The sequence below is a fragment of the Symsagittifera roscoffensis genome, chromosome 1, assembly GCF_963678635.1.
Source record: "Symsagittifera roscoffensis chromosome 1, txSymRosc1.1, whole genome shotgun sequence".
Classification (NCBI taxonomy): domain Eukaryota; kingdom Metazoa; phylum Xenacoelomorpha; order Acoela; family Convolutidae; genus Symsagittifera; species Symsagittifera roscoffensis.
In genome coordinates, this window is record NC_087062.1 from 60874524 (window position 1) to 60902145 (window position 27622).

Consider the following 27622-nt stretch of genomic DNA (forward strand, 5'->3'; position numbering starts at 1 on the left):
TAGTTTTTGCTAAAAACAGTTTTAAAAAACTTTTTAGCTTGCTTTTTTCAAGGAACAATTGCTTTATGATTAAACTTACTTAATATCTGTTCTAGTGGTACCAAGATGAACTGGATCTGTCAAGTTGTTCTAAAGTTAATAATCAAAACGTCTTTAATGCGAACTCAAAAAGTTTTCAAATTTATAGGTTCCGCCTAATTTTTTTTGCAATTTTTGTCTTTTTGACTTATAAAATATCAATCCCAGCTCAAAAAAGATATACCCTTATAGTTGAATGCAAAAAAAGTTGGTCTAAGTTGTTTCAGCTGAAAAAAAATTGCCAAAAACAATGCTATTTGGACGCCTCCGGATTGATAAATCCACTAAATCAAACACGCTAAGGTCAATTCCACCGGGCTTAAGAAGGTTATTGGCACACGCTTTTTAAAACCTGTCGATCACTAGTTTTTGTTGTCCGAACAACAGCTTTCATTCGCCCTATCTCAAAAATTTTGAAAAGTTTTCTTATTTTGTGGCGTTTCGTTTTTTCAAAAACTACAAAGTTTCGTACTTTGTCATCCATTTAGTTCCAAGCACGTCCGAACTAATTTTAACCGGTTCTAATAGTTCTGCTAAAGCAGTTGCAATGTAATTCACTAATTTAACGCTTTTTTTGTTTTAAAAAACATCGATATCTCAAAAATCGCGATTTGTGGGGGGATCAAAATATCATTATTTTGACCATAAAAACCGGTATGTTTGCTATGTTGCTATCATTTTACTGTTTTTTCTTCAGGAGATAAAAATCATCATATCCATCGGAGATGGATCAACCCTTTCCCTCAACTCCTAGCTTCTCATTATCTGAAATAGAATTTTGATGTTAGTTAATTTAATTCAGGACATATCCGGAAGCTAAAAGTTGTTAAAATGCAGTTTCAGTTTCTCCCCGAGACCCTTCCGGATTCTGGAATCTGGACGAAGAGCGGTTTTGTTGTCCTTCTGGAAGGGTGGTAAAGTCCTTTCAGTACCCTTCTGAATTCTCGGGAATTTCACGGTGACGAACGATTGTACAGTTGCAATCGTTACATCTCGGACAGTCTCGATCGTAATTTCAAAACAGTTTCCATGTCTTTTCTTCACTATCGAGAGTCAATGTTGCTATTTTCTAGCAAAAATTGGTTTGTTCTGATTTTGGCGGTTTTCAGTGTTTGCGAAGTTTCATGGTCGTGAGGCATCTTTTTTTTGAACGAGTAATTGAAAAATTACTTCCTCACTTCAAATTAACCTCTCCCAAATCGTCAAATTGCACGATTAGCACTGTTAGTCCATCGAAGCTGCCAATTTTCTCAATTGGCTGCTCTAATGAAATTTCGATATTGCCATGCAATTTGGCGCCAATCCTAATATGCACTGCTTCTAATGTTAGGAGTTTAATTGCGTTGTTTGACTGATCTATTACCTCCAAACTCAACTATGCTGTGGTCGCTTCCTCCCCACACTGACGTATGCGTATATGTCTACAGGCGAGTCCTCTTTCTTGTGTTCTCCAATCTTTGCGGCCAAATTTTGATCTGTTTGTCCAAAGTAGGTGGCAAAACATCCACAAAAAGGCAAATTGTAAACCACATTGGATTTCAGTTCACGGTAGAACGACGACATAAGGGAGGTAACAGCGGTTTTCGATTTCCTGTTCGTAAACACAATTTGTGCGTTGATGATGCTCCGCACCTTGTTTGCAAACGCTTGACTTTGTTTTCCTTGATACTGAAGCAAGAGCATTGGGGATTTCTCGTCTCATTTGTCATTTGCTGCCCGAACTTCTGTTTTAGTTGGTAATAGTTCTTCCCGAAGAATTTTGCTTGGTGTTCACGACTCAACTTTTAATGACCAGTCCTCTGGATACTAATTTTTCTTCCATCGCAGTCTATTGATCATCCTTGCTTCAATGGTAAAGTTCTATGTAGATGTGCCCCTAAAAATCATTTGCACTGTACCCTCTATTATATTTAGTTTGTACTGCAGTGGTGCGCAACTTCTGACGTTTAGAAGCGTGCCAGTATCCTTTGGTTTTTGGTACCATACACATTTAACTTTCTTGTTGCCATCAACATTTTTAATAATTTCTAAAAAAGCCAAGTCACCGTTCTCATTAGGTGTTTCATGTGTGAACTGAAAGTTACGGTGCAATTTGCAAGTAACACGCTCGGGTCGACTTTAACAGTACTCACAATATCGTCTACGTATCGTACTTAACACCTGCTATGGTCAGCTCAGACTCAAGCATCTCAATGGAGAATTAAATTTTTTCTAATATGCCTTTGTAATCTTCATCCAAAATGCCACCACACTCCTTGTGATATCAATTCAAACAATCCTCACATTCCATGCCTTGATTCTGAAAGTCACCATTTTTTTCCATTCTGGGAATTTTCCGTTCATATTTTCCAGAAAATCAATCTTTTGAGGGATTTCCATAGCTATCAACCAAAAGTGTGCCAGAATGACTGCCGGGTATGCACCCATGGCCAATCCATCCTTCTGTACTTACCATGTACAAAACCGTTTCAATTCAATGTACTTCTTGAAAAGTTAGATGACTCATTCTGGCCGTATATATTTTTTCTCATTCTGGCGGTCTCTCGGAGTGGACACTCTGTGTACCGGCTTTCCACATAAAGGAATTGTTAGTCTCATCTGAGTCTATTTTGTATTCTCTATCATATCCCTAGCCTCTTCCGTGCTGGAATCAATATTTGCAACCAAGATTTCTTTAAAATTTTTTGCTAATAATTCATTTAAGTTCTCAAAAAAACTGCCGAATAGAGAGAGGACAGGTCGTACTGGTGTATCCTTCTTATATAATTTAGCCTATTCATAAAGTCGTGCATAAAGGTGATCCATCCCGGCACTTTTATCTCATCTAGTACCTTTGCCGCTTTTCTGTGTAATTTTACTTAGCCTGTCTTGTCTATCAGCTAACTTCACAATTTTCTTAGATTGACTGAGGCACGTGGCTAACGAGTTGTCCCTTGCTTGACGCAGAACATTGTTTATGACCAATGGCCATAACCTTTCATCAATTCTCCTAATTCTGTCCCTTTGCTTACCCACGTCATCGCTATGAAACCACTATCCTCTTTTGCCCTACTCATTTATGTCCTAAGCATTTTCAACTGAAAGTTGAGAGTCGCTTGGTCAGAAAACACTCCTTTCTCAGGTACACTAAGCCGAAAAAAATTAGGTATTATATCGATAAAATTAAGATAAAATTAAGGCGACATTGGCTAATGTTAAATTTATTCAACTACTTTACATATTGAAAAACAAATTCCACAAAATTTCTTTTTTGAGAATAAATCTAAGGAACGTGGGTAGTAATTTCATTAGGTTCATTGCACAGCTGGCCACGAAAAGCAAACACTCACAAGGCGCTAACTGCAACTAAGCTCACTGTGGATTCGGCTTGTTGTCTTTCTGATGCCTATCATGAGCTAACCGCTTTGTCTCTTCCCTGCAACGGGTCTGCGAATGTCTTTTCTTTCTGTATCTTCTTTTGGAAATCAGCTTATACAATCGCTCCTTGAGCTTCCACACCAAGCTCAAAGACTTTATTTCGAGTTCGCGTTGTTGGTGGAGCTCGCTGTACACTTCGATGATCTCGTGTTGACACTTCTGCTTTAGTTTGAAGACATGTAAACTTACTGTCGAGATTGTCAGAATGCCCGTCCTTATCATTTCCTCCTACACGCTCGGGTCATCTTACCTTCAACAGTAACTGATGTATCGAACATGATCCTTTCTGTCTGATAGATACCCGATGACACCTTCGATTGGGCTAGAGGAAAAGTTGCTTGTTCTGTGGCATTTCAGAGAGTTATTGATAACGTCGTGCCACAACACTATATTATCTTCTCCCCGCAGTAGGCTTCTGCCGAGCAAGTTCAACAGATTTTTGTCCCCGTGGACTTAGTCGGGGTTCAATGCTAGGCCCGGTATAGCTGCGATGTGCCCCGAATACTCCCTCTTTTCCTCTACGTTGAAGTCTTTCAGGCTAAGCGCATGAGAACTGGCTGCCACAATATGGATCTTTTTCCACGTAAAAACATCAGATTTTGAATAAAAAATAGCAAAAATAGCATTGTTTTCGATTGACATGGTTGACATTTCGGCCAAAGTTTTTTTGAACTAAAATCTAAGCCCATCAAATTGAAACAGCAAAGCCAACCTAAGCACTTTTCAAGAAAACTTTCAACCATATGACTACCATATCTAACAAAATGACTACCGTGGCTGTATATGACTACCGGGTCTCATACAGCCACATCTTGAATTTTGTAATCAATCGTGGTATCCGCGAAACAAAAATTATCTAAAATTATTGAAAAACCTTCAAGGGAGGGAAATTTGATTGGTCACTGGATTGCCAGAACAGAGAGAAAGACTGCGGAAGCTAGACCTGCTGTCTCTTGAAAGTGCAGAACACAAGAAACAATGATTGAAATGGTCAAAGAATGAAAACTCAATGATCTATCCGATTGTGCTTAAGACTACTATTTGCATATACTGTTACTATAAATTTTTCAGATGCACGCCAAGCTCAAGCTGGGTTGCGATGTTGTTAAGTTGATAATTGTTTTCACAACCACAAACACACAACCGAAAGGCAGCAGCAAACGAAACTTATCCAAAAACCATCAACTTAAGTAAATCAATCGTGGGGATTGGTGCGAGATGACTTTATTCTGATTAGATGAGTCAAGATTTGCCCATTGGTTTGTATACAAGATGGGATTACAATGGAGAAACACAAAAGATCAAGTCAAAGCAAAATCGAGTTCGAAAATTTGAATTTATAGTCATGTCATTTTTTAACAACCAGACCACAATGCATAATTGAAACCTTTGAAACGACAGGAACTCAGAAAAAAATTTGATTGCCCAAGTGTTGATGGTTATTGCAAACCCTGTAAAACTGTTTTTGAGGCAATGGGCTTTTATTTTTATTTCTGTCTTCGTCAAGAAGCTAAACCTAGAATTACTGATGATGATATCAAACAATGAACGAGGATAAGAAAACTGGAAGAGCTTCGAAAAAATTACATTCGAGAAAAATATTACTCCATAGAAGAGAAGTGGGCATGCCTAGAACTGTGGGCATGCCTAGAACTGACGCTTCGCTTATTTCCCGCTTTCTAATCTCGAAAGCTTCCTGAGCTCTTTCATTCCATTCGAACTTCTTCCCTTTGTTGCGCATTAATTGCTGCATTGGAGACACCCTGTCTGCGTATCCCTATATGAACTCGCGGTAATAATTGGCAATACCCAGGAAACTCATGAGCTGTGTGTCCGTTTTGAGGGCCTTCAAAGTTAGCTATGCCTGTCTACCATTCTTCCCAGATACTTAATTGAGTGCCAAAGGATCTCACATTTCGACGGTTTGCATTTCAAGCCGGCTCTCTTCATGCAGTCGAAGACCTCGTGGAGTCTGTTGATGTGATTTGCCAAAAAAGGTATAGCCATGACCACGTCGTCCACGTAGCACATCACGAGATTCTCGTACTTCTTCGTTATCCTTATGAAATTCTGAGCCAACAGTCTTTGAAAGGTCGCCGTGGCATTGCACAAGCCGAAGGTGTCCTCTTCCACGGGAAAAAACCCAATTCCCATGCAAATGCAGTCTTCTCTCTGTCCTTATTCCGCAGAGGAACCTGCCAGAAGGCAGAACCCAGATCCAGTGTAGTGAAAAACTTGGCATCGCCTAGTTTCGAGAGGCTCTCGTCTATGCGTGGAATTGGGTAAGCGTCCTTTATGGTCATCGCGTTTAGATAGCGGAAGTCGCAACAGAATCTTAGCTGTTCTCTTTCCTTTTTAGACATGACAACTCCACAAGCCCAAGGTGACTTTGAGGGTTCTATCATGTCGTATTCGAGCAGCGTTTCTATTTCTGCTCGGCACGCTTTCAATTCATGTGATGTCATGCGACTTGCGCCCTCCCTGTAGGGAACGGCGCCTTCTTCTAGTTTAATTTCGTCCAAAGTACAACAACCAAAGTTCGCCTTGTTTTGAAAAAATGTCCGCGTTCCGATTTAAAACTTTCTTGAGCGACTTGAATTCTCCAATGCCTATCTTAACTCTCAAGTGCTCTATCTCTGGCAAAACTGGTTTGTCAGACTCTAGTTCATATGACGAGGGGCGTTCTGGAAAACTCGAGCAACTCGACAAGTCGTCATCCGTCTCGGATCTCATTGAAACATTTTATTCAAAGATTTCAATTCATTAGTCCTTATTAAGATAGATCAAATTTTTACCCGCATGAAAGGATCAGTCTTTTACATGGATTTTTTTCAAGTTCGATGTCTCTTCATAATCCGTTTTCATCAGCAAAGCGTAGCCAAGTTTCCTTCCACGCTGGATTGAAACTCTTGTCTCCAGTGTATTCCACAAAACACTCAGACACAGTCCGTGTCGTGTTTCGGAAAAGCTCTGGCCTAAAACCACTGAATTCTTACTGTTTGGGTTGAGCACCAAGCAAACCTGCTTAGTATCACTCAATGAGTTTGAATTTCTCATTCTAAAAATAGCTACTACTGCCTGCCCAGAGGCTGTAATTTTACTTTTCTGTCTAAAAAAACTGGTATCTTATTTTCATCAGTTTTTATTCTGTTTACTGGTCTCTTAATATGCTTCCTGACTGTGTTCCTTATCCTAATCAGCCCATTATTCAGGTCGTTTATCACGTCGAAGTTCCTGACAAAGTCGCGACCCAAATTGAACTGATCCGAATCGTCCAGATTCTCCACCACGAGGAAATTCATTCAGAGATTTTGTCCCCCGACGTGGAGGACTGTTATTGGTGTTCTCCCGGCCACTTAAATCACTCCGCGGTTAGCGGCTGCAAATCTTAGATTCGTTGGTATTAGTTCCTCCCTTGTGAAGCCCATTCTTTGCCATGTCTTTATCGGCATTACAATGACCACTGCTCCTGTGTCTAGAAGTCCTGTTAATTCGATCTTTCTTCCATCGGTGTCTACTAGATGTACAGTCACATCTGCTTCGTATCCATCGTGTACCGCATCTTGATCCATCATGGCATCATGGCCAATTCTACGAACCTTCAGTTCTTCCCGATCCAAATATTTTTGTCCCATTTGGTCACTGTCTGTAGTGGCGTAAGTCTTGGTATAGATACTAGTCCCATCCACGTTTAACATCACTTGATATGGGCTGTATACTTCAACGTAGCACCCGTGAAGTTTCTTCATTTGAGTGCCACCCGTTGTTAACAACGCTCGCATATCTCTCGACTCAAAACTTGGTCATCTTGTCTCAGATAATCCGCATATATATCCAAATGCATCAAGGTGAACTCCGAAGGTTCGCTTAGATTCCCGATTACCTAATGTCCAGCCACTGAGATTAATGACTGTATCTTAGTTCCTTGTGGCACCATCCCGAATGTTTTTCCTGAGATCACATTCAGCTTCATGACCAAACTACTTGGTGCCTTCATTTCTTTCACCTCAGATGCTTCAAAGGCGTTGAGCTGTTCTTGAGATCTCTCGTTCTCGAGTTCGAGCTTGACTTTTTCTTCTATTTCTCTTGTCGCCAGTTCCTGTTGGGCTCTATTAAGGGCATCTCTTGCCGCTTCTTTGTTGTCAATCTTAAAGTCGTTTGCTGCGGTTTCAGGCTCTGGTTCATTCGTTTTTTCTAGCACGGTCTGCATTTTCTTCGTAGCTAGCTATTCTGGTTTCTCTTTCCTCCGTGCTTCCGCCTTACTCATCAGACGTGCCTTGCTGGCTTTGACATCAGATAAAGCTTATTCATGCCTTGGGTGCTTGATGTCTGCCACAGCATCTCAAAATTCAGGACAATCAGATTTAAAATGACCATCCAAATTGCATAAAAAACACCTGGGGCTGAATCTTGCAATTACTCCTCACATGAAATCTTCATGATTTATTTCTGATGCATCTTCATCCTCGAAAATAAAACCGGTTGCATTCATGCCTTGTTTGTAGGTTGAGCATGGTGATACTTGATGGTCTGTCGAAGTGCAAATTGCCCAAAAGCGTCTCTTGTCATTGTCGTGCCTATGTTTGTACCAGTTGTTACCCTGGTTAGCAGGTCTATAATTAAAATTACCATAATTTTTTTGTAATAATAACCTGATCTCATAGGAGGTTTAAGCAACAGATAATCCCCCTGGATTTCGGTGGCAGTTCCGGTGTAGATGCACTGGTTGAAAGAGGTGCGTAATGCGTTGCTAATATGTCCTAAGTTCATCAATCTTCACACCAACTATGAATTTTGATGCTACTGCCAAGTTCATCCCGCTGTTTGATCGTTCGGTTGACTGCGCATTCTAAGCATCTCTAAGTCATCCAAGAATTTGTCTTTGGTTTCGTCTTCACTTTGCCTTCGTTTCTCGAAGCGCATCCTCGATTGGTGTCCTTGCACCCCTGAGCCAAAATGATTCAACAAGGTTTCGAAGATTTTCTCGATGTGTCCCGCTGGAATTGCTTTTTGGCCATCGCACAATTCAGAGCTGTCCCGTGTAGGTTGCTGGTGAACGCTCGCCATTGTTGACTTTCAAACAAGTCGTCATTCTCAAAGTGCAGCTTCATGACCTCTATCCAGGTGCCTATACACCCGTCATATTTGTCCTTGTAGCATCTTGGTTTCTTAAATACCTTTCTTGACTTTTTGCTGCGTTCACTGGTCCTAGATAACCTCGTGAGGAAAGTTTCAAAAGACCTATTCAGATGTTCAAACGCTGTCGCCATAGCCGTTGCATCCCGTAAATATCCTGCTTGATCGTTATTATCCGTTTCCCTATTGTCAGAATCGCTGGGCTGAGATCTTCCTTGATTCGAGTGGTTGCAGCTTGTTGATTCGCTTCTCGCATAGGTCGTTCATTCGAGATCGGCCTGCTGCCAGTAGAACCTCCTCTGTTATTCGTTGGACCCTTCGGCTTGTTATCCCAGGTGGCATTGCTGGATGAGTTCCCCTTCCTCTTGTGGATCCATGGTTCCTTCCTCTGTTAGGATGGTCGTTGAAGTTCGTTGTCGGCTCCCTGTTAGCCTCTCCCGAGTGTTTTCTCCTATTCCTAGAGCTGCTCCTGTTTCGTAGGAGACCATCCAGCTTATCTATGATAGCTTGAGTTTGTCTTTCCATCTTTGCTTCTATTCTTGTGTCAAGAGTCCCAAGAGCCTACTCTTGCTGACTTCGTAGTTGTTCCAGCTCCCCTCTCAAACGTCTTTCTCTTTCCTCAGCCTCCCTCGTTATTCGTGACAAGTTTTTGACCAAGTATTCATCCGTCCTTTCTATTAAGCGTTTTTCACTTTTATCAACTTCCTGTCTGTTGCGGTTAATTTCTTCCCGCAGGCTTTCTCTCTCAACATGAACTGCTCTCTCTAGTTCACTCATTCTTATAGACATCTGCTCACTCTGCTCACCCATGCTGTCTACTATCCTGGTCAAATCCTATCCCATCTATGCCCCGTTGTCTACTAATAGTGTAACTAGTGGTGGCTTCGCCCTATTGGTTCCTGGCAATTTAGTGCTGGTCGAGATACGAGTTTTACCTCTATGTCTCGACGTTCTTTCATAACCCGCCTCTGGTTCCTCTGGTGTGATTCCTGACCCTGTTTTTCTATCATTTCCGGATTGCTCCTCCGTGTTGGTCACGGTAATGAACTGCGGTGACCGTTGCATTCCATCAAAAGTCTTGTTCATGGTTCTGACCGCACGCACTAAACCGATCCGAATAGCCAGTCTTCATGTTTGTGGATGACCCATTTTAACGGGTAGAATTGTTCAGGCTTACTTGAGAATCGAAGTCATCAATATCTTCATTGTCCTTCTTCCCTTCTTGGGCGTCTACTTCATCACCTGTTGACGTTCCCGTAGTAAAGGGCAAGACATTTCCCAAAGTCTTTCTGAGTCGTTCCGAAAACGAGGAGGACGTTGCCGCTTTGTCTGCCACCCCATGCATCATGGTATTGTCAGTAGGTGATCCTGCTGCTGCTGCTGCTGCTGCGTTTTCAGTCGAAATGTCGGACAGTTCCGACATCTCCTCTCGATCTAGAGTCCCGTTAGAAGTGGCGAAATTGTGGCCATGTTCTACGGGAATAGATTCACTCGTCAACTTTCTATTCCCATTTTGTTGCGTCCCACGTCACGCCTTGTTCTCGTCCAGTATGGGTTTGGATGGGTCTCTACTTCCCGCATTGCCCCTTTTTTCTCCGAAGCTTTTTCACTCCTTGTTCGAACCATTCTGCCTAAAACTTCGTTCCCTTTCTTGTTCCCACGATAGGGTCGTTCATTGATTTTTTTGTTTCTTTGGTATAAAATTCCTAGAGCTATCAGTTAATTTAGGTATCCTCGACTTGTCTAGACTCATCGTAATTTACCGTTTCCTACCGTTTTTATTGTTTGATAACCGATAATAATAACACAACACAATAATGTCAAAATGTCTCAACTAAAATTGACCACGAATCTTTTTATGTTATCACAGTACAGTGTGTATACATTTTATGCTTAGCAATTGATTATTGGATATAAAGCTAGCACAGACTGATGATATCAATACATTTATACTTTTAAAAAGTAGTCTAATCACTACCCAACCGAGAATAATTAATGTGCATTTAAAGCCAAAAATTTAGATAGAAAGTATACTCAAAAAAAGTATGTGTACTGCACTTGGTCTGTCGCAATTTAATAGTCGAACTTGTTTATAAAGAAAGAGCTTTCCCTGTTTATTTCCGCACTAAACAGACAAAACTTGAAGGCAGTATTCTTCTTAAATGGGCGTATATTGCACCCATCGAGTTCTGTGTTACTTATCGGCCTTCGGATTGCCCGAGCTAGACCTACTAAAACTCTCAAGGAAACCACTCTTCCAAAAAATAGTTTGATTTTTAATCCCAATATATCAGTGTCGAGTTCTGTTTTCAGTTAGACCTAGAGTCGCGAATCTCTGGGTTTAGACCAGTTTTTGTTTCACTATGATTTTTTACAGTTTTTATCTAAAGGCAAGTTACCAGTGCGGTCACTGGTCTCCTGCCTGATTTCTAATATCTTAAAACTTTTCACTATGTATCTTACTTTTGTCTACGTATGTTCAGGATCCCTACAGTCGCGTTTGTTGATATTTTTTTTATTTCTCGGACCCCTTCGGATTGACAAAAAAAGGACCCCCCCCCCCGGATTCGAACCCCTCCTAATTGGCAAAATACGACCCCTCCAAATTTGGACAGCTCCGAATTGGGACCCCTCCAAATTGGCAAAAATAGCCATTGCGGGTCGTTAAAAAACAATAACCGAGACCCTTCCGGATACGGTCTCAGAGCCTATTATGCTTATTAAAGTAACTAGGAGGGGTATGTTCTGGTCCTATACCCTTCCGGATTAAGGCTTAAGCTGCTTACTTAACAGTTTTCCCTAACTGTAAAGGGTCTTCTAACTAGCCTAGTTTTGACTCGAGTATCCTTTTCTGGGTTCCTTAGCCCTTCCTTTTTTGTCGAGAACAGCGTAAAATTGCCTTATTTAACCGTTACTACCGTTTGGTAGGGGTATAAGGACTTTCCAAAAATAACTTTTACAAAACGTGATGGGTCTTTTTCACAAGTTGGTAGTTTTTGCTAAAAACAGTTTTAAAAAACTTTTTAGCTTGCTTTTTTCAAGGAACAATTGCTTTATGATTAAACTTACTTAATATCTGTTCTAGTGGTACCAAGATGAACTGGATCTGTCAAGTTGTTCTAAAGTTAATAATCAAAACGTCTTTAATGCGAACTCAAAAAGTTTTCAAATTTATAGGTTCCGCCTAATTTTTTTTGCAATTTTTGTCTTTTTGACTTATAAAATATCAATCCCAGCTCAAAAAAGATATACCCTTATAGTTGAATGCAAAAAAAGTTGGTCTAAGTTGTTTCAGCTGAAAAAAAATTGCCAAAAACAATGCTATTTGGACGCCTCCGGATTGATAAATCCACTAAATCAAACACGCTAAGGTCAATTCCACCGGGCTTAAGAAGGTTATTGGCACACGCTTTTTAAAACCTGTCGATCACTAGTTTTTGTTGTCCGAACAACAGCTTTCATTCGCCCTATCTCAAAAATTTTGAAAAGTTTTCTTATTTTGTGGCGTTTCGTTTTTTCAAAAACTACAAAATTTCGTACTTTGTCATCCATTTAGTTCCAAGCACGTCCGAACTAATTTTAACCGGTTCTAATAGTTCTGCTAAAGCAGTTGCAATGTAATTCACTAATTTAACGCTTTTTTTGTTTTAAAAAACATCGATATCTCAAAAATCGCGATTTGTGGGGGGATCAAAATATCATTATTTTGACCATAAAAACCGGTATGTTTGCTATGTTGCTATCATTTTACTGTTTTTTCTTCAGGAGATAAAAATCATCATATCCATCGGAGATGGATCAACCCTTTCCCTCAACTCCTAGCTTCTCATTATCTGAAATAGAATTTTGATGTTAGTTAATTTAATTCAGGACATATCCGGAAGCTAAAAGTTGTTAAAATGCAGTTTCAGTTTCTCCCCGAGACCCTTCCGGATTCTGGAATCTGGACGAAGAGCGGTTTTGTTGTCCTTCTGGAAGGGTGGTAAAGTCCTTTCAGTACCCTTCTGAATTCTCGGGAATTTCACGGTGACGAACGATTGTACAGTTGCAATCGTTACATCTCGGACAGTCTCGATCGTAATTTCAAAACAGTTTCCATGTCTTTTCTTCACTATCGAGAGTCAATGTTGCTATTTTCTAGCAAAAATTGGTTTGTTCTGATTTTGGCGGTTTTCAGTGTTTGCGAAGTTTCATGGTCGTGAGGCATCTTTTTTTTGAACGAGTAATTGAAAAATTACTTCCTCACTTCAAATTAACCTCTCCCAAATCGTCAAATTGCACGATTAGCACTGTTAGTCCATCGAAGCTGCCAATTTTCTCAATTGGCTGCTCTAATGAAATTTCGATATTGCCATGCAATTTGGCGCCAATCCTAATATGCACTGCTTCTAATGTTAGGAGTTTAATTGCGTTGTTTGACTGATCTATTACCTCCAAACTCAACTATGCTGTGGTCGCTTCCTCCCCACACTGACGTATGCGTATATGCCTACAGGCGAGTCCTCTTTCTTGTGTTCTCCAATCTTTGCGGCCAAATTTTGATCTGTTTGTCCAAAGTAGGTGGCAAAACATCCACAAAAAGGCAAATTGTAAACCACATTGGATTTCAGTTCACGGTAGAACGACGACATAAGGGAGGTAACAGCGGTTTTCGATTTCCTGTTCGTAAACACAATTTGTGCGTTGATGATGCTCCGCACCTTGTTTGCAAACGCTTGACTTTGTTTTCCTTGATACTGAAGCAAGAGCATTGGGGATTTCTCGTCTCATTTGTCATTTGCTGCCCGAACTTCTGTTTTAGTTGGTAATAGTTCTTCCCGAAGAATTTTGCTTGGTGTTCACGACTCAACTTTTAATGACCAGTCCTCTGGATACTAATTTTTCTTCCATCGCAGTCTATTGATCATCCTTGCTTCAATGGTAAAGTTCTATGTAGATGTGCCCCTAAAAATCATTTGCACTGTACCCTCTATTATATTTAGTTTGTACTGCAGTGGTGCGCAACTTCTGACGTTTAGAAGCGTGCCAGTATCCTTTGGTTTTTGGTACCATACACATTTAACTTTCTTGTTGCCATCAACATTTTTAATAATTTCTAAAAAAGCCAAGTCACCGTTCTCATTAGGTGTTTCATGTGTGAACTGAAAGTTACGGTGCAATTTGCAAGTAACACGCTCGGGTCGACTTTAACAGTACTCACAATATCGTCTACGTATCGTACTTAACACCTGCTATGGTCAGCTCAGACTCAAGCATCTCAATGGAGAATTAAATTTTTTCTAATATGCCTTTGTAATCTTCATCCAAAATGCCACCACACTCCTTGTGATACCAATTCAAACAATCCTCACATTCCATGCCTTGATTCTGAAAGTCACCATTTTTTTCCATTCTGGGAATTTTCCGTTCATATTTTCCAGAAAATCAATCTTTTGAGGGATTTCCATAGCTATCAACCAAAAGTGTGCCAGAATGACTGCCGGGTATGCACCCATGGCCAATCCATCCTTCTGTACTTACCATGTACAAAACCGTTTCAATTCAATGTACTTCTTGAAAAGTTAGGTGACTCATTCTGGCCGTATATATTTTTTCTCATTCTGGCGGTCTCTCGGAGTGGACACTCTGTGTACCGGCTTTCCACATAAAGGAATTGTTAGTCTCATCTGAGTCTATTTTGTATTCTCTATCATATCCCTAGCCTCTTCCGTGCTGGAATCAATATTTGCAACCAAGATTTCTTTAAAATTTTTTGCTAATAATTCATTTAAGTTCTCAAAAAAACTGCCGAATAGAGAGAGGACAGGTCGTACTGGTGTATCCTTCTTATATACTTTAGCCTATTCATAAAGTCGTGCATAAAGGTGATCCATCCCGGCACTTTTATCTCATCTAGTACCTTTGCCGCTTTTCTGTGTAATTTTACTTAGCCTGTCTTGTCTATCAGCTAACTTCACAATTTTCTTAGATTGACTGAGGCGCGTGGCTAACGAGTTGTCCCTTGCTTGACGCAGAACATTGTTTATGACCAATGGCCATAACCTTTCATCAATTCTCCTAATTCTGTCCCTTTGCTTACCCACGTCATCGCTATGAAACCACTATCCTCTTTTGCCCTACTCATTTATGTCCTAAGCATTTTCAACTGAAAGTTGAGAGTCGCTTGGTCAGAAAACACTCCTTTCTCAGGTACACTAAGCCGAAAAAAATTAGGTATTATATCGATAAAATTAAGATAAAATTAAGGCGACATTGGCTAATGTTAAATTTATTCAACTACTTTACATATTGAAAAACAAATTCCACAAAATTTCTTTTTTGAGAATAAATCTAAGGAACGTGGGTAGTAATTTCATTAGGTTCATTGCACAGCTGGCCACGAAAAGCAAACACTCACAAGGCGCTAACTGCAACTAAGCTCACTGTGGATTCGGCTTGTTGTCTTTCTGATGCCTATCATGAGCTAACCGCTTTGTCTCTTCCCTGCAACGGGTCTGCGAATGTCTTTTCTTTCTGTATCTTCTTTTGGAAATCAGCTTATACAATCGCTCCTTGAGCTTCCACACCAAGCTCAAAGACTTTATTTCGAGTTCGCGTTGTTGGTGGAGCTCGCTGTACACTTCGATGATCTCGTGTTGACACTTCTGCTTTAGTTTGAAGACATGTAAACTTACTGTCGAGATTGTCAGAATGCCCGTCCTTATCATTTCCTCCTACACGCTCGGGTCATCTTACCTTCAACAGTAACTGATGTATCGAACATGATCCTTTCTGTCTGATAGATACCCGATGACACCTTCGATTGGGCTAGAGGAAAAGTTGCTTGTTCTGTGGCATTTCAGAGAGTTATTGATAACGTCGTGCCACAACACTATATTATCTTCTCCCCGCAGTAGGCTTCTGCCGAGCAAGTTCAACAGATTTTTGTCCCCGTGGACTTAGTCGGGGTTCAATGCTAGGCCCGGTATAGCTGCGATGTGCCCCGAATACTCCCTCTTTTCCTCTACGTTGAAGTCTTTCAGGCTAAGCGCATGAGAACTGGCTGCCACAATATGGATCTTTTTCCACGTAAAAACATCAGATTTTGAATAAAAAATAGCAAAAATAGCATTGTTTTCGATTGACATGGTTGACATTTCGGCCAAAGTTTTTTTGAACTAAAATCTAAGCCCATCAAATTGAAACAGCAAAGCCAACCTAAGCACTTTTCAAGAAAACTTTCAACCATATGACTACCATATCTAACAAAATGACTACCGTGGCTGTATATGACTACCGGGTCTCATACAGCCACATCTTGAATTTTGTAATCAATCGTGGTATCCGCGAAACAAAAATTATCTAAAATTATTGAAAAACCTTCAAGGGAGGGAAATTTGATTGGTCACTGGATTGCCAGAACAGAGAGAAAGACTGCGGAAGCTAGACCTGCTGTCTCTTGAAAGTGCAGAACACAAGAAACAATGATTGAAATGGTCAAAGAATGAAAACTCAATGATCTATCCGATTGTGCTTAAGACTACTATTTGCATATACTGTTACTATAAATTTTTCAGATGCACGCCAAGCTCAAGCTGGGTTGCGATGTTGTTAAGTTGATAATTGTTTTCACAACCACAAACACACAACCGAAAGGCAGCAGCAAACGAAACTTATCCAAAAACCATCAACTTAAGTAAATCAATCGTGGGGATTGGTGCGAGACGACTTTATTCTGATTAGATGAGTCAAGATTTGCCCATTGGTTTGTATACAAGATGGGATTACAATGGAGAAACACAAAAGATCAAGTCAAAGCAAAATCGAGTTCGAAAATTTGAATTTATAGTCATGTCATTTTTTAACAACCAGACCACAATGCATAATTGAAACCTTTGAAATGACAGGAACTCAGAAAAAAATTTGATTGCCCAAGTGTTGATGGTTATTGCAAACCCTGTAAAACTGTTTTTGAGGCAATGGGCTTTTATTTTTATTTCTGTCTTCGTCAAGAAGCTAAACCTAGAATTACTGATGATGATATCAAACAATGAACGAGGATAAGAAAACTGGAAGAGCTTCGAAAAAATTACATTCGAGAAAAATATTACTCCATAGAAGAGAAGTGGGGTTGTTGTTGGTGGGATCAACCTAAAAACAACGCAGAAGTGAAAAATTACGTTGGAAATAACTTTCACTATTAGGTTTTTGTTTTAATTCACTATTGCAAAACATTAGGGACGAAAACCAGTTTGACTACGCGCAAAATTCAAATTTCTAGGTGAAATAAAAGCTAAGAATTTCTATTTTCTACCAATTTTTAAAACTTTCCATGTTACCAGAAAAGATGTTGGGAAATTTAAGAAGAGATAAGAAAACTTTGTTAAAACAACCGCAGCGAATGTTTATATCGAGCTTCAATTTCACAAACGTAAAACTAAAACACAACTCTTCAATTTTTCCTTGCATCATGTACAAGTATATCGTTTTGTACAAAACATACCGCGTAAAGTCTTCACCAGTTTTTTTCAGTCTGTTGTTGATGCTAGATGAGCCGGTGATAAGAATCCGTTATCTGGAGTGGTAGCCGAAACAATGAAAACAGTTTTTACGGCTATCAAATACTCGACAGATCGATGCATACAATGTAAAAAGTATCTTAGTGACGAAGAAGCTATCATCAAACAGTTCTTTTTGACACTAAATAAGGTAGCTGAAGACTTGTTTAAAGTTTAGCCTGTTGAATCTACTATAGAACCTTATGGACCATTTATAGTAGAATTTTTCATTTTAATGTACACCAAGCGTTATTATAATTTTTTATTTAAATTTTGCGACGTTAGCAAATTTGAAAACTTCGAAATGAACACAGATTCACTGTATTTGGTTTTGGCAGAAAAAGATATGTAAGAATGCATCTTCTCAGCAAGCGAGCACAATGAGCTGAATAACGAACCAAAGACTGTCGAGACAATTTCAGAGCAGAATCGAGAACAAGGTTTTTTTCGATGCACCTGCTGCTTCAAACACAAAAAACTTTTTAAAAGATAGCAAGAATTGGTCAAGGAGAATTCATCTGCACCAAAATAGAATGCAGTAAATATTTGAAAAAACGCACTTTAGACGACTCTAGAGATGATTCGATGGCATTGTATCGACAAGTATTGGAAGTGGTGGTAAGTTTGAAACCAATTAATAGATGATTTAAGCAGATTAAGCGTTGGTCTCAACTTATGAACAAACTAAAAAAGGACTGAGCCACTTTTCCCCTAAACAGGTAATTGGATGTGTTGGAATAATTCTTTAACCCCTAAATTTGTAGAAAAATATGTAGTAAATTTCCATACAATGCAGTTAACAGATACAATTTACTGTATCGGCAAAATCTAGCGCTGAAAATTTTTGAAAACCAAATTTGTTTTTTTGGAAATTTACCCTCTTACCATCCGAAACCCTGAAACCTATAACCTATCTTAACGCATTGGTAAGTTTATTCCCTATTTTATTACATAGGCGGATGACCCGATACTCTATAGCCTATCTTAAAACATGAATGTCACCCCTCCTCTTCCTCCTCCTCCCCCATCCCCCCTCCCATTTTTTAAATCGTGTTACTTACTATAAGGGCTAAATGCGCTTTATTACGATGTAAACTATGAAGAAAACTGTTTTTACAGTTGTCAGTTTGTTCACCATACCAAATTTCATTGCATAATGACAACGTTAGAAGAGTTATTGTTCCGACTTTCGATACGAAAGTAACGGAATATTTGTGCTCGGGGTGGGTTTTTTCTTCAGACAAATTTCGACTTTTTAACTAGCCATTTTTGACGGAATTTTTTTGAATAATTCAAAAGGTATGCTTGTCCTGAGCTTAAATTTGAAAAGATATTTCACCTGTGAGCATTTTTTGTTAAGTTAGGAGGGTTTAAAAATTGCCATTTTGGCCATTTTGACCAATTTGGGACAATTAACGCGTAATATAATTCGCGCAATTAACGCGTAAGCGAGATTTAGTCCATCTTATAAATCGTTCCAAATTGGTTGAACGAAGCTTATTCGCCATAATTGATTTGTTACAAGGAACGAAATTTGTCTTTTTGTACTTTAGTGTGGGGGGGATGATTTTCAAAGAAAAATTTTCAAGTTTTAGGAAAAATTTTTTTTTTCATTTTATTTTATTTTATTTTTTTACGTTGTTTATGTTATAACTGCTCCATGAACGTTAGAAGGCAGTCGAAACGGCTCTTTTTCCTTTCCCCCCACCTCACACAAGCTTCAATATATTAGTGTAACCAGTGGTTTTACGAGGTTGAGTATGAAGACCGAATATGTTTGTCGTGGCCTTATTAGTTCGTATGTAAATTTTCATTACAATCGGACAATGTGGTCAACAAAGTTACATGTAAAAATTTGCAGGTGGGGGGGGGGAAGGAAAAAGAGCCGTCGAAACTTTCAGGGCTTCGCCCTGATACGAGCAGTCTTGTTAAAACTTGAAATTCAAATTTGTGTGGGGGAGTGGATAATAGCCCTAATTTAATATAAAATTGCAGTTCCAAATCTTGAATGATGTTTTCCCTCTTCTTCCGATATTTCCCGGTGACGAAATTTAACAAATAATGTTTTGAGATGGAAAGCAACATTAAATATATTTTCATCCAGATAGTGTGTGGAAAATGGTTAAAGATATTGGTCCCATCGCAAATCCAAATGAGTATGAAACAATCCACCAGTTCAGGGCAATAGATATAGACGGAAACGAAGTGTCTCTCAAAGAGTATTCGGGATACGTCTGCGTGGTCCTCAACACCGCCTCCAAGTGAGGAAAGTCTATTCAGAATTTCGTGCAGCTGCAGGAAATTTACGAGAGGTACCAAGAGAGAGGCCTCCGCATCCTCGCATTTCCCTCCGCCCAATTCATGCAGGAACCCAAAAGGAAGGCTCTTTTTGAATTGCTTCTTTCAACTCTCCAACTAACCTCTTATCAAATTTGAGGATCTTTCTATTTTATTACTCTAGCAAAATTTTAGGGTCCAAAATTGGGGTCTACTTAAGAATCCCCCCTATGGTATCTACTAAACAAAAAAGCAGTTGATTTTAGCACTAGAGCATTCTATTTATAATGCGAATTTTGCTGCATTCTGATTGGTCGAATTAAGTAAATCCCAAAAATGTAAGACTCGGCTCTTTTTCTTGGCTCTTTTTTCCTTCTCCTCTACCAAACCCCCTCCACTCACACACAGGGTCGGATCTAGGATTTTCTCGAATGTGATGTTTTCAAAAAATTTTCTAAAAGGAAATTGTTTTGACTAACTTTTTTTGCGCCGCTTCCAAATTTTTGGAAAAACAGGCCACAAAAGGCCTTTTAGGCACTTTTTGGACAGATTTGACAAGAAATCGTTTCAAGTTAATGCAATTATGGAAGATTTGAGCAATTACCTTTCTATTAAATTGAATCGATATATTAAGAAAAGACTGTTTTCAAAAGCAACCAACAAATCAAAGACTACATCAAGAGCTTCAACGTCACCTATGACATATTCGCAAAAGTCAAGGTGAGCTGCTGTGGCCAACACCCTCTCTTCTCCTTTCTGGGTAGACACCTGGGCAACTGCAAGTGGAACTTCACCAAGTACCTAGTGGACAAGAAGGGTGTGCCCCGCATGAGGTTCGGACTGAGCAACCCACCGGTGGATATGGTGAAGGACATCGAGAGGATGATGAGCGAGAGAGAATAATTTTATGTACTCCAAGATGATAAACTACAGTCCCTGCAGTCAAGCTTTTATCGTTCCTCCGAAAGTTCGAGTTTTAAGGGCAAGTTTTGGATTTATTTTTTTAAAATCCCTGATGGTGGTACATAAACCAACCGAAGTATAAGCCAGCCGAAGTATCAACCAGCCGAAAATACTTATATGTTATATAATTGTTCTTATTATTTTTTTGGTAATCAGAAGGTCAAAAGTATCATAGTAACCGAGGTTACTGTCAGGAGTCCCTTCATCACGTATTCCAGTCAAAATCCTTGGAATTTTCTAGATATGGAAGTGATAATGATAAAAGAAGATGACAAGTGTTTAAGTCCTTTTCGATTAAAGTCGATACATATTACGTTTCTTCAATAAGAACACGCAACTCGACACGAGAAAATATAATAAACAAGTGTTAAAAATTAAAAATTTCGTCGAACTTTATTTTGTCATTTATTGTTCCGAGTACGCAAGCGGCGTTCGCAATCTGTATTGCCAGGGAGATTCTCTGTTTTAAAAAGCTGCCTGCTCTGGGTTCCTCAGTGCATATGCTTAGGTTCTTACAAAGCTTGCTCAAAACAATTTCTGTGCTGGGGCCGGCCGGCCCTGAATTTCAAAAGCTAGCGGTTGAAAAAGATATCCATCATTTACAAGATCTTTATACTTCTCCATTTTTCGCTCTTCCGCTTCAGCGGCAGCCGTACCAGGGTTACAAACAGACCCGGCATTAATCCTACAAGGAGCTAAGGAGTCTACTACCGTTACATCCCACAAGAGCTGCTTACCAACAGCCCATAGAACTAGCGTCAAACCGTCTGGTCGCTTCTGATCGGCCCTGTAGAGGTGTCGTGGTTCTAAAACAGACGGAATAAGAGTAGAGGATAAACTCTGCTTTATAAGGGCATTCAGGTTTGAATGCCTACAGAATCTCCCTGCACTTTTGAGGCAAGAAAGACCATGCCAACAATCCTCGGTAACGTCTTTTACGCACACGCATTTATGCCGTTTGCAGGTTTTTGAGCCTAATATAATTGTTATTGGCTCTTTTTCAGTTTTCCCCCTTGATATTTACTAAAATTCAATATCTATTTACAATGACTTTTCATATGTTATAAATTGTGCATCAGCATTAAAAAGTGTCAGCGTGAACAGGTGAACAAATTCTTTCAACATTTATAAGATGCAAAACTACCTTTTTTTGTATTTTTACAAGGGGGTGGGAAACTGGAAAAGAGCCCTGTTATGTAACGATTATGGGCTCTTTTTCCTTTTCCCCCCTGCCTGCAATTTTTTTACAAGTAAATTTGTTGACCATGTTGTCCGATTAACTTGAAAATTTAGATACAGACTAATCAGGCCACGACAAACATACATGGTCTTCATAATCAACCTCATAAAAGCAGTCGTTCCACTAAACAATTGAAGCTCGTAAGAGGTGGGGGGGGGGGGACAAGGAAAAAGAGCCCGATTATGTAACAGTACCGAAAATTATGCAAACTCATACATATTATGTGACTTTTCGGCTGGTTCAAATGTACTCCGTGCATTTTCGGTTGGTTTTTATTTTCGCCTGGTTTATTCACTCTCTCCCTGAGACGGTTCTGTCCAATAAAAGTTCCCCACAAAATGTATTCCTTTTCGTAAAAAACACTGTTGTAATTGTTTTCCCATTATAACTCATCATTCTAGTACAAAAAACAGGCTCTTTTCCAGTTTCCCAAGCCCCACGATCGTAAAGTTTCATGATGCGGCTGTTCGAAAATTGTTCACATGGCATTTTACATGTAAGAAATGTCGTAAAAATTTGTTCACCTGTTCACGCTGACACGGGCTCTTTTCCAGTTCCCCCCTTTCAAAATACCGAGATTTATGTTTGTTTTACGTGTTATTACGGCTAAATGCGTGATTTTACGCTGTAAAGTATGAAGAACAAATCTGTTCAGAATTGTCGATTGTTTCACCTCGCCAAATTGCATTGCATTGTGACAACGTTAAATAGACTTTTCAAAATTAAATTTGAAAGGGGGGGGGAACTGGAAAAGAGCCCTGACACGTTACGATGCATTTTTTAAATATGAACAGCCATTTGTTCTTCATAGGTAACAGCGTAACATCACGCATGTAGCCGTAATAACACGTAAAACAAACATAAAACTCGGTAATTTGAAAGGGGGGAAACTGGAAAAGAGCCGACTTTTGTATATTGAGTTTCACAAAAAATCTAAGGGGGGGGCTGGAAAAGAGCGAAAAAATATAACCCGAGCACAAGGATTTTATGTTAAGGGAAGGCTATAAATTGCTAAAAACGGGATCCCTTTAACTAAATCGCCTCTATGGCAAAGGGGGGGGCTCTTTTCCCTTTCCCCCCCACCAGCGAAATTTTATTAGTAAAATTTGGTTCACATGATCGGATTGTTACAAAAATTGGTATGCGGACTAATTAGGCTATGACAAACATATTTGGTCTCCATACTTAACCTTGTAAACCTCCTCGTTACAACATAAAATTGGTGTATATGTGAGGTGGGGTGGGAAAAGGAAAAAAGGCCCAGGGGGGATTTGTTGCTAGGTATAAAACTTTGATAGGCTTAACCGTTGATTTAACTCCTTATAGGGGAGGGGGATATTCGTTATTAGGTACTCGTAGGGGAGGGATATGGTTAAAGAGATCCTCAAAATGTAAGCTGGTGGGCTTGGTGCTTATGCGTAATGCTTGAAACAGTTTTGACAAAAAAGCTGACACAGTTTGGTAAAAGTTTCGCCGCTTCATCAAAAATTGCTTTGAGCTTAACAGTTAATTCAAGCCGGGCAGAAACATCGAATTTCTGTGAAAAATGTAGCGGTTCTATCAAAGATTTTTCAAAATCAACGTTGGTCAAAAATACGGATTTCTTTATAACTATTTCCCCCTTTGGTACCCAGTAACGATTTGCCACCCCTATAGTGAACTAGTCCAGATGGCATTTGCATAGGATTGTGCTCAAGCGTAGAGCTTTTGATGGTTGAAGTTCTTTTCGAAAACTAGTGACGGAAAGCTACTTGCGCTGTAAACGCTTCGAGATCGATCGGATCGGAGGATACGAGTGTGAGCGGACGGTTTTTTACGGACTGCCCAACTAAACAAAACGAGGTTATGAGGACTTCGTCATTGAATTTTTGTGTTCCCAGAAATGAATTTCCAGGCTAGCCCTTTATGAGCGAGCAGAATGGGTGCATGGCGCTTCAGTTCTCGAAGCACGAAATCAATTCTTTAGCTGGGCCAACGAAAATCGTACCTTTGTCCGACCAGATGACGGAAGGCGTTCCCCGCCGAGCAATGAAGCGTTCTATTCCCATTATACAGGAATTTGTATTCATTGACGGAACAACCTCTAGATGAACCAGTCATCATAACGGTGAATAAAAAACAAGAAGCCCCAGCGTTTCTCTGTGCTTCGTCGAATCGTTACGTGGAATGGGCCGAAGTAACCTACTCCGCAGTTCTCGAACGGCGGTTGTCGGTAACCCAGTCGCTCGAGCGGAAGATCAGCCATCCTTCCCGTAATTACCTTAGCTTTTCGTTTTCGGTATAACACGCAGAGGTGTTCTATTGAACGGAGGGCAGTACGGAGCCGCAATACAACGTACTGTATTTTATAACAGCACGCAGATAATGAAAACTTTGGAGATATTTTTTGGATGAATAAATGTTACAAGCATCATCACGAGGAGATGTCGGCTAACTAAATTGATGGGATGCTTAACGCTAAATTCAACGGTGGCGAGTCGTCGAAGACGGCCAGTGGAACGGACTAGACCACCGGGACCGATGAACGCCAAAAAATCTATTCGGCTAGACTTTTTATGGGACTGTTTTTTGTGAAGTGCGTTGACTTCGACGGGTAACAACTCTGACTGAGATAGAACTAACAGTTTTTGCTTAGCTAATTTTAAGTCGGTTGGATTGGTTATCGAGCGAGTGTAGCAAATTTGAATGGTGATGAGGTGATAACCTCAGCATAAATAAAGCAATTTATTTGGAGTTTCGGAAAAGAACTAAAATTTTTCCCAAAAAAACTTGATCGGAGGGTTTGGATGTGCAAGTGAAATTTGCAGCTTGTTCAATACCTTCATTCAAATCATAGGAAAGTCTTTTTAGTCGAATGCTGATGAAACCTTCTGAGTCAGGTTTGTAAGGCCAAGCCTTAGTTTGAAAAAGTGTCGACCTTTCACCCAACCGCTTTCTTTCAGAGCCTCTACAGTTATTCCACGAGAGCCGATTCATGCTAGAATGTCGCCACTGGGTACATGGAACCATTCATCAACTGTGATGCATTCGAGAACTTTGGATACCCGATTAAGGACAAAGACAAGCAAAAGCAATCTTGGCTTCGTTTGTGACGACGGCGCGACCGTGCAAGAAAGTAACCGAGCGAAAGACGTCCTGGTAGCTGTCACCAAACATATGCAGTTCTATTGGGTCAACCGGGGTGTCGAAGAAACAGCGAGATATTTTTAGTCGTCCAAGTATTTGGTAAACTAGTATGCCACTCTATGAACTTTTCTTGAAATTCACCTGACAATGACTCATACCACTGCTGGCGCGAAAGACACCAGACATCCTTCAGTAAAAGCCAGGCACGACCAGTGTACGGTGCGACTAAACCAATCGAATCGAAAACCGTCGAGACGCATCTAAAGACGGAGCGCTGCGTAATCAGTTTTATTGTATCTTTGTTCACGCCACGACTAACATTTAAGGTATCATTTTAATTATCCCACTTTAGACCTAATATGCGCATTGCGATGTGGGTTAGGTTGATTTCTTTTACAGTGTCAATCTTGCTGTTCTCTGGATTTAACTTCTCTGCTAAATCTGGGACATTGCTGACAAACTTGGTTAACCTTAAACCTTCTAGACTCAACAAACTTTGAAGTTCTTCGCTCAGATTTAGCGCTTCATTTGAATTGGCGATAGAACCTATAAACTCATCCTGATAAAAATATCTAGGACAGCAGATGAAGCAGCTGGAAACTTGACAAATTATCTCTCTCGGTTTGTTGGAGCGCAAAATTTGCCCAAGCGGGGGGCGGGGGTTACACGGGCGCCAAAGATGTGACGAGTGACTTGAATAGTTAAAGTTTTAGTTCAAATTTTAGATGCAAAAGTTAATGGGTTTTCTTAGTTTCAAGACAAAATTTCAGTTGAAATCGACACAAAAAATATTAAATGAAATGACTACATTATAAAACGTACGTAGAGTTAGCAGCGCTAAAATTTTCCGACCCCAAAGGAGCAATAAGGGCTGAAGATTTAAATTTTGACGGTCGTAATTGGCGGTTACCAATCTAGTAACGGCAGACCGCTATGCTGTTGTTACCTTGGTTCAACGCCTTGTCTCGCGCTAACGGGTAATGGCCTCTTGGACTTTTGTCTTCAATCATCCAAAAGAGATTTCCAGTTTTCGAGTGTGATTCTGGAGAAGAAAACCATTTCGCTCGTTTGTTAAGCGTTGGTGTTCATTGTTATCATTTTGATAGACAAGGTAAACGAAAAACTAAATTCGTTCAAAATTTATGCGAAGACTTTGAACTAACATGGACAACTTGTTTTACGGGGAAAATTCTGGGCTCCAGATTAACGAAAATTCTCCCGGGAGAGATTTTAGGTTGATCCTATTCGAAACATATTCAAAAATCCGCCATATCTACAACCGCCATATCTTGAAGATGAAACATAACAATTTTTAGCTGGTTGGAATAATAATCTTTTTTTTCGGTTTGTTGGCCCTCCGCTTAATAGCTTATCACTTTTTGAGGAATCAAGAAATGATAGGTTACAGTTGGTATTGGGTTACAGTAATGGAGACAAATTCGGGACTGTAGTAGCAGGTAGGAACGCAATCTGCTGATGTGATGACGTCATGAGATGAAACCTAACTGCCAATGGTAGTCTCGTGGCCAAAGTTTCAGCAGAATTGACTTGCATTTCTATAAGAAAAATGTTTCAACATAATGTAAAGCAGCAAAATATTCTTTCCACTTTATTTTTTTTCAATGTGTTAGCAGTTATTTATTGTATTTTAAAATCAAATTATTCTTCTCGGGTAAGTATTGTTACCAAATAGAGAAAAGCCTGACGAAAATAATCGGTTTTCTCCATTTTCTCTCGATATATCAAACTTTCCATTTTTTCAATTGTCTTATCACTGAACGCGTGATATTAAGAAGTAAAATATGAAGAACAAATGAGCTCACAATAGTTAGTTTGTTCACCATGCAAAATTTAATTGCATTATAGCGACGCAAAATTAGTTTTTCAAAAGTGAATCATAAATGTGTGTGTATGGAGGAGTTGGTGAAAAGAATCAATTAATCATAACCAGCTAAGCTCCGGGTACTACCAAAATTGGTCGTCCTGATTAAAAAATTTCGCTATTCAAGGTTTACAGTACATCAGAGGCACGTTAGGATTTTATCGAGCAAGTGTGGTGGCTATTTTCAAAAACTGAAATGTGATACATATTTTGGGTTCATATTTTCTGATTGTTACTTAACTGGCATGCGGACTAATTAGGCCATGGCAAACATACTTTGTCTGTTTACTTAAAATTTTGTAAAACCCATCGTTAAAACCCACGATTTTTCGTGAATCGCACTTTTGTAATATTTGGCAACATTTTCTCATAATTGGAACGATTCTTTTTTTCATAAGCTTTCACAATTTTTTTGTAACTAAGGAATATGGGCATTTGAACAACTCTCATCAACCTGAACATTTCTGTGAACAATTCAATAAAATACTGGTTTTTCAAATGTCAAATTTGAACTCAGAAAGTCAATATCTTCAAACGGATACTAAAAAAGTTCGTTGAAAACTATTATTTCGAAAAAAGAAAATTGACTGAAAAAAACCACATCGAGCATAAATAATCAGTTTTCTTCGAAAGCCGAATCAAAAAAATATTTTGAGATGCTCATAAATTTTGATTGGATAACTCTAGCCAATCAGCGTGAAGCAAATTACTTTCAATGCAACATGTTGAAATAATGATTTTTGGGCGGAACAAGTAAAAAGACCCGTGAACTAATTCAACGGTTAAGCACACGTAATCTTTGTATGTAGTAATATCTCCCACCGTGCAAAAGGGGGATACGTTGAAGAGATCCAAAAAAGAGTACTTACTCATCGAAAAACTGCCCAGCTTATGCTTCAAAGGTTTTCAATTTATCAAAAGCTAGCTTTTTTCGAGTTTAGCGATAACCGCTCGACTAGAAAACAT

The 27622-nt window shown here is 39.5% G+C and overlaps 2 protein-coding genes across 3 annotated transcripts in view; one reads left to right on the top strand and one right to left on the bottom strand.

Moving 5' to 3' along the window:
- LOC134846801 (centrosomal protein of 44 kDa-like) overlaps positions 1–27622 on the bottom strand; it is a 214816-nt gene that overhangs the window by 81475 nt on the left and 105719 nt on the right. The gene's annotated exons all lie outside the window — the stretch shown is intronic.
- Positions 19287–20348, top strand: LOC134839025 (phospholipid hydroperoxide glutathione peroxidase GPX4-like). Its single transcript, XM_063854422.1, has 2 exons — positions 19287–19429; positions 20099–20348. The coding sequence occupies exons 1-2, from the start codon at positions 19287–19289 to the stop codon at positions 20346–20348; spliced, it is 393 nt and encodes a 130-aa protein (XP_063710492.1).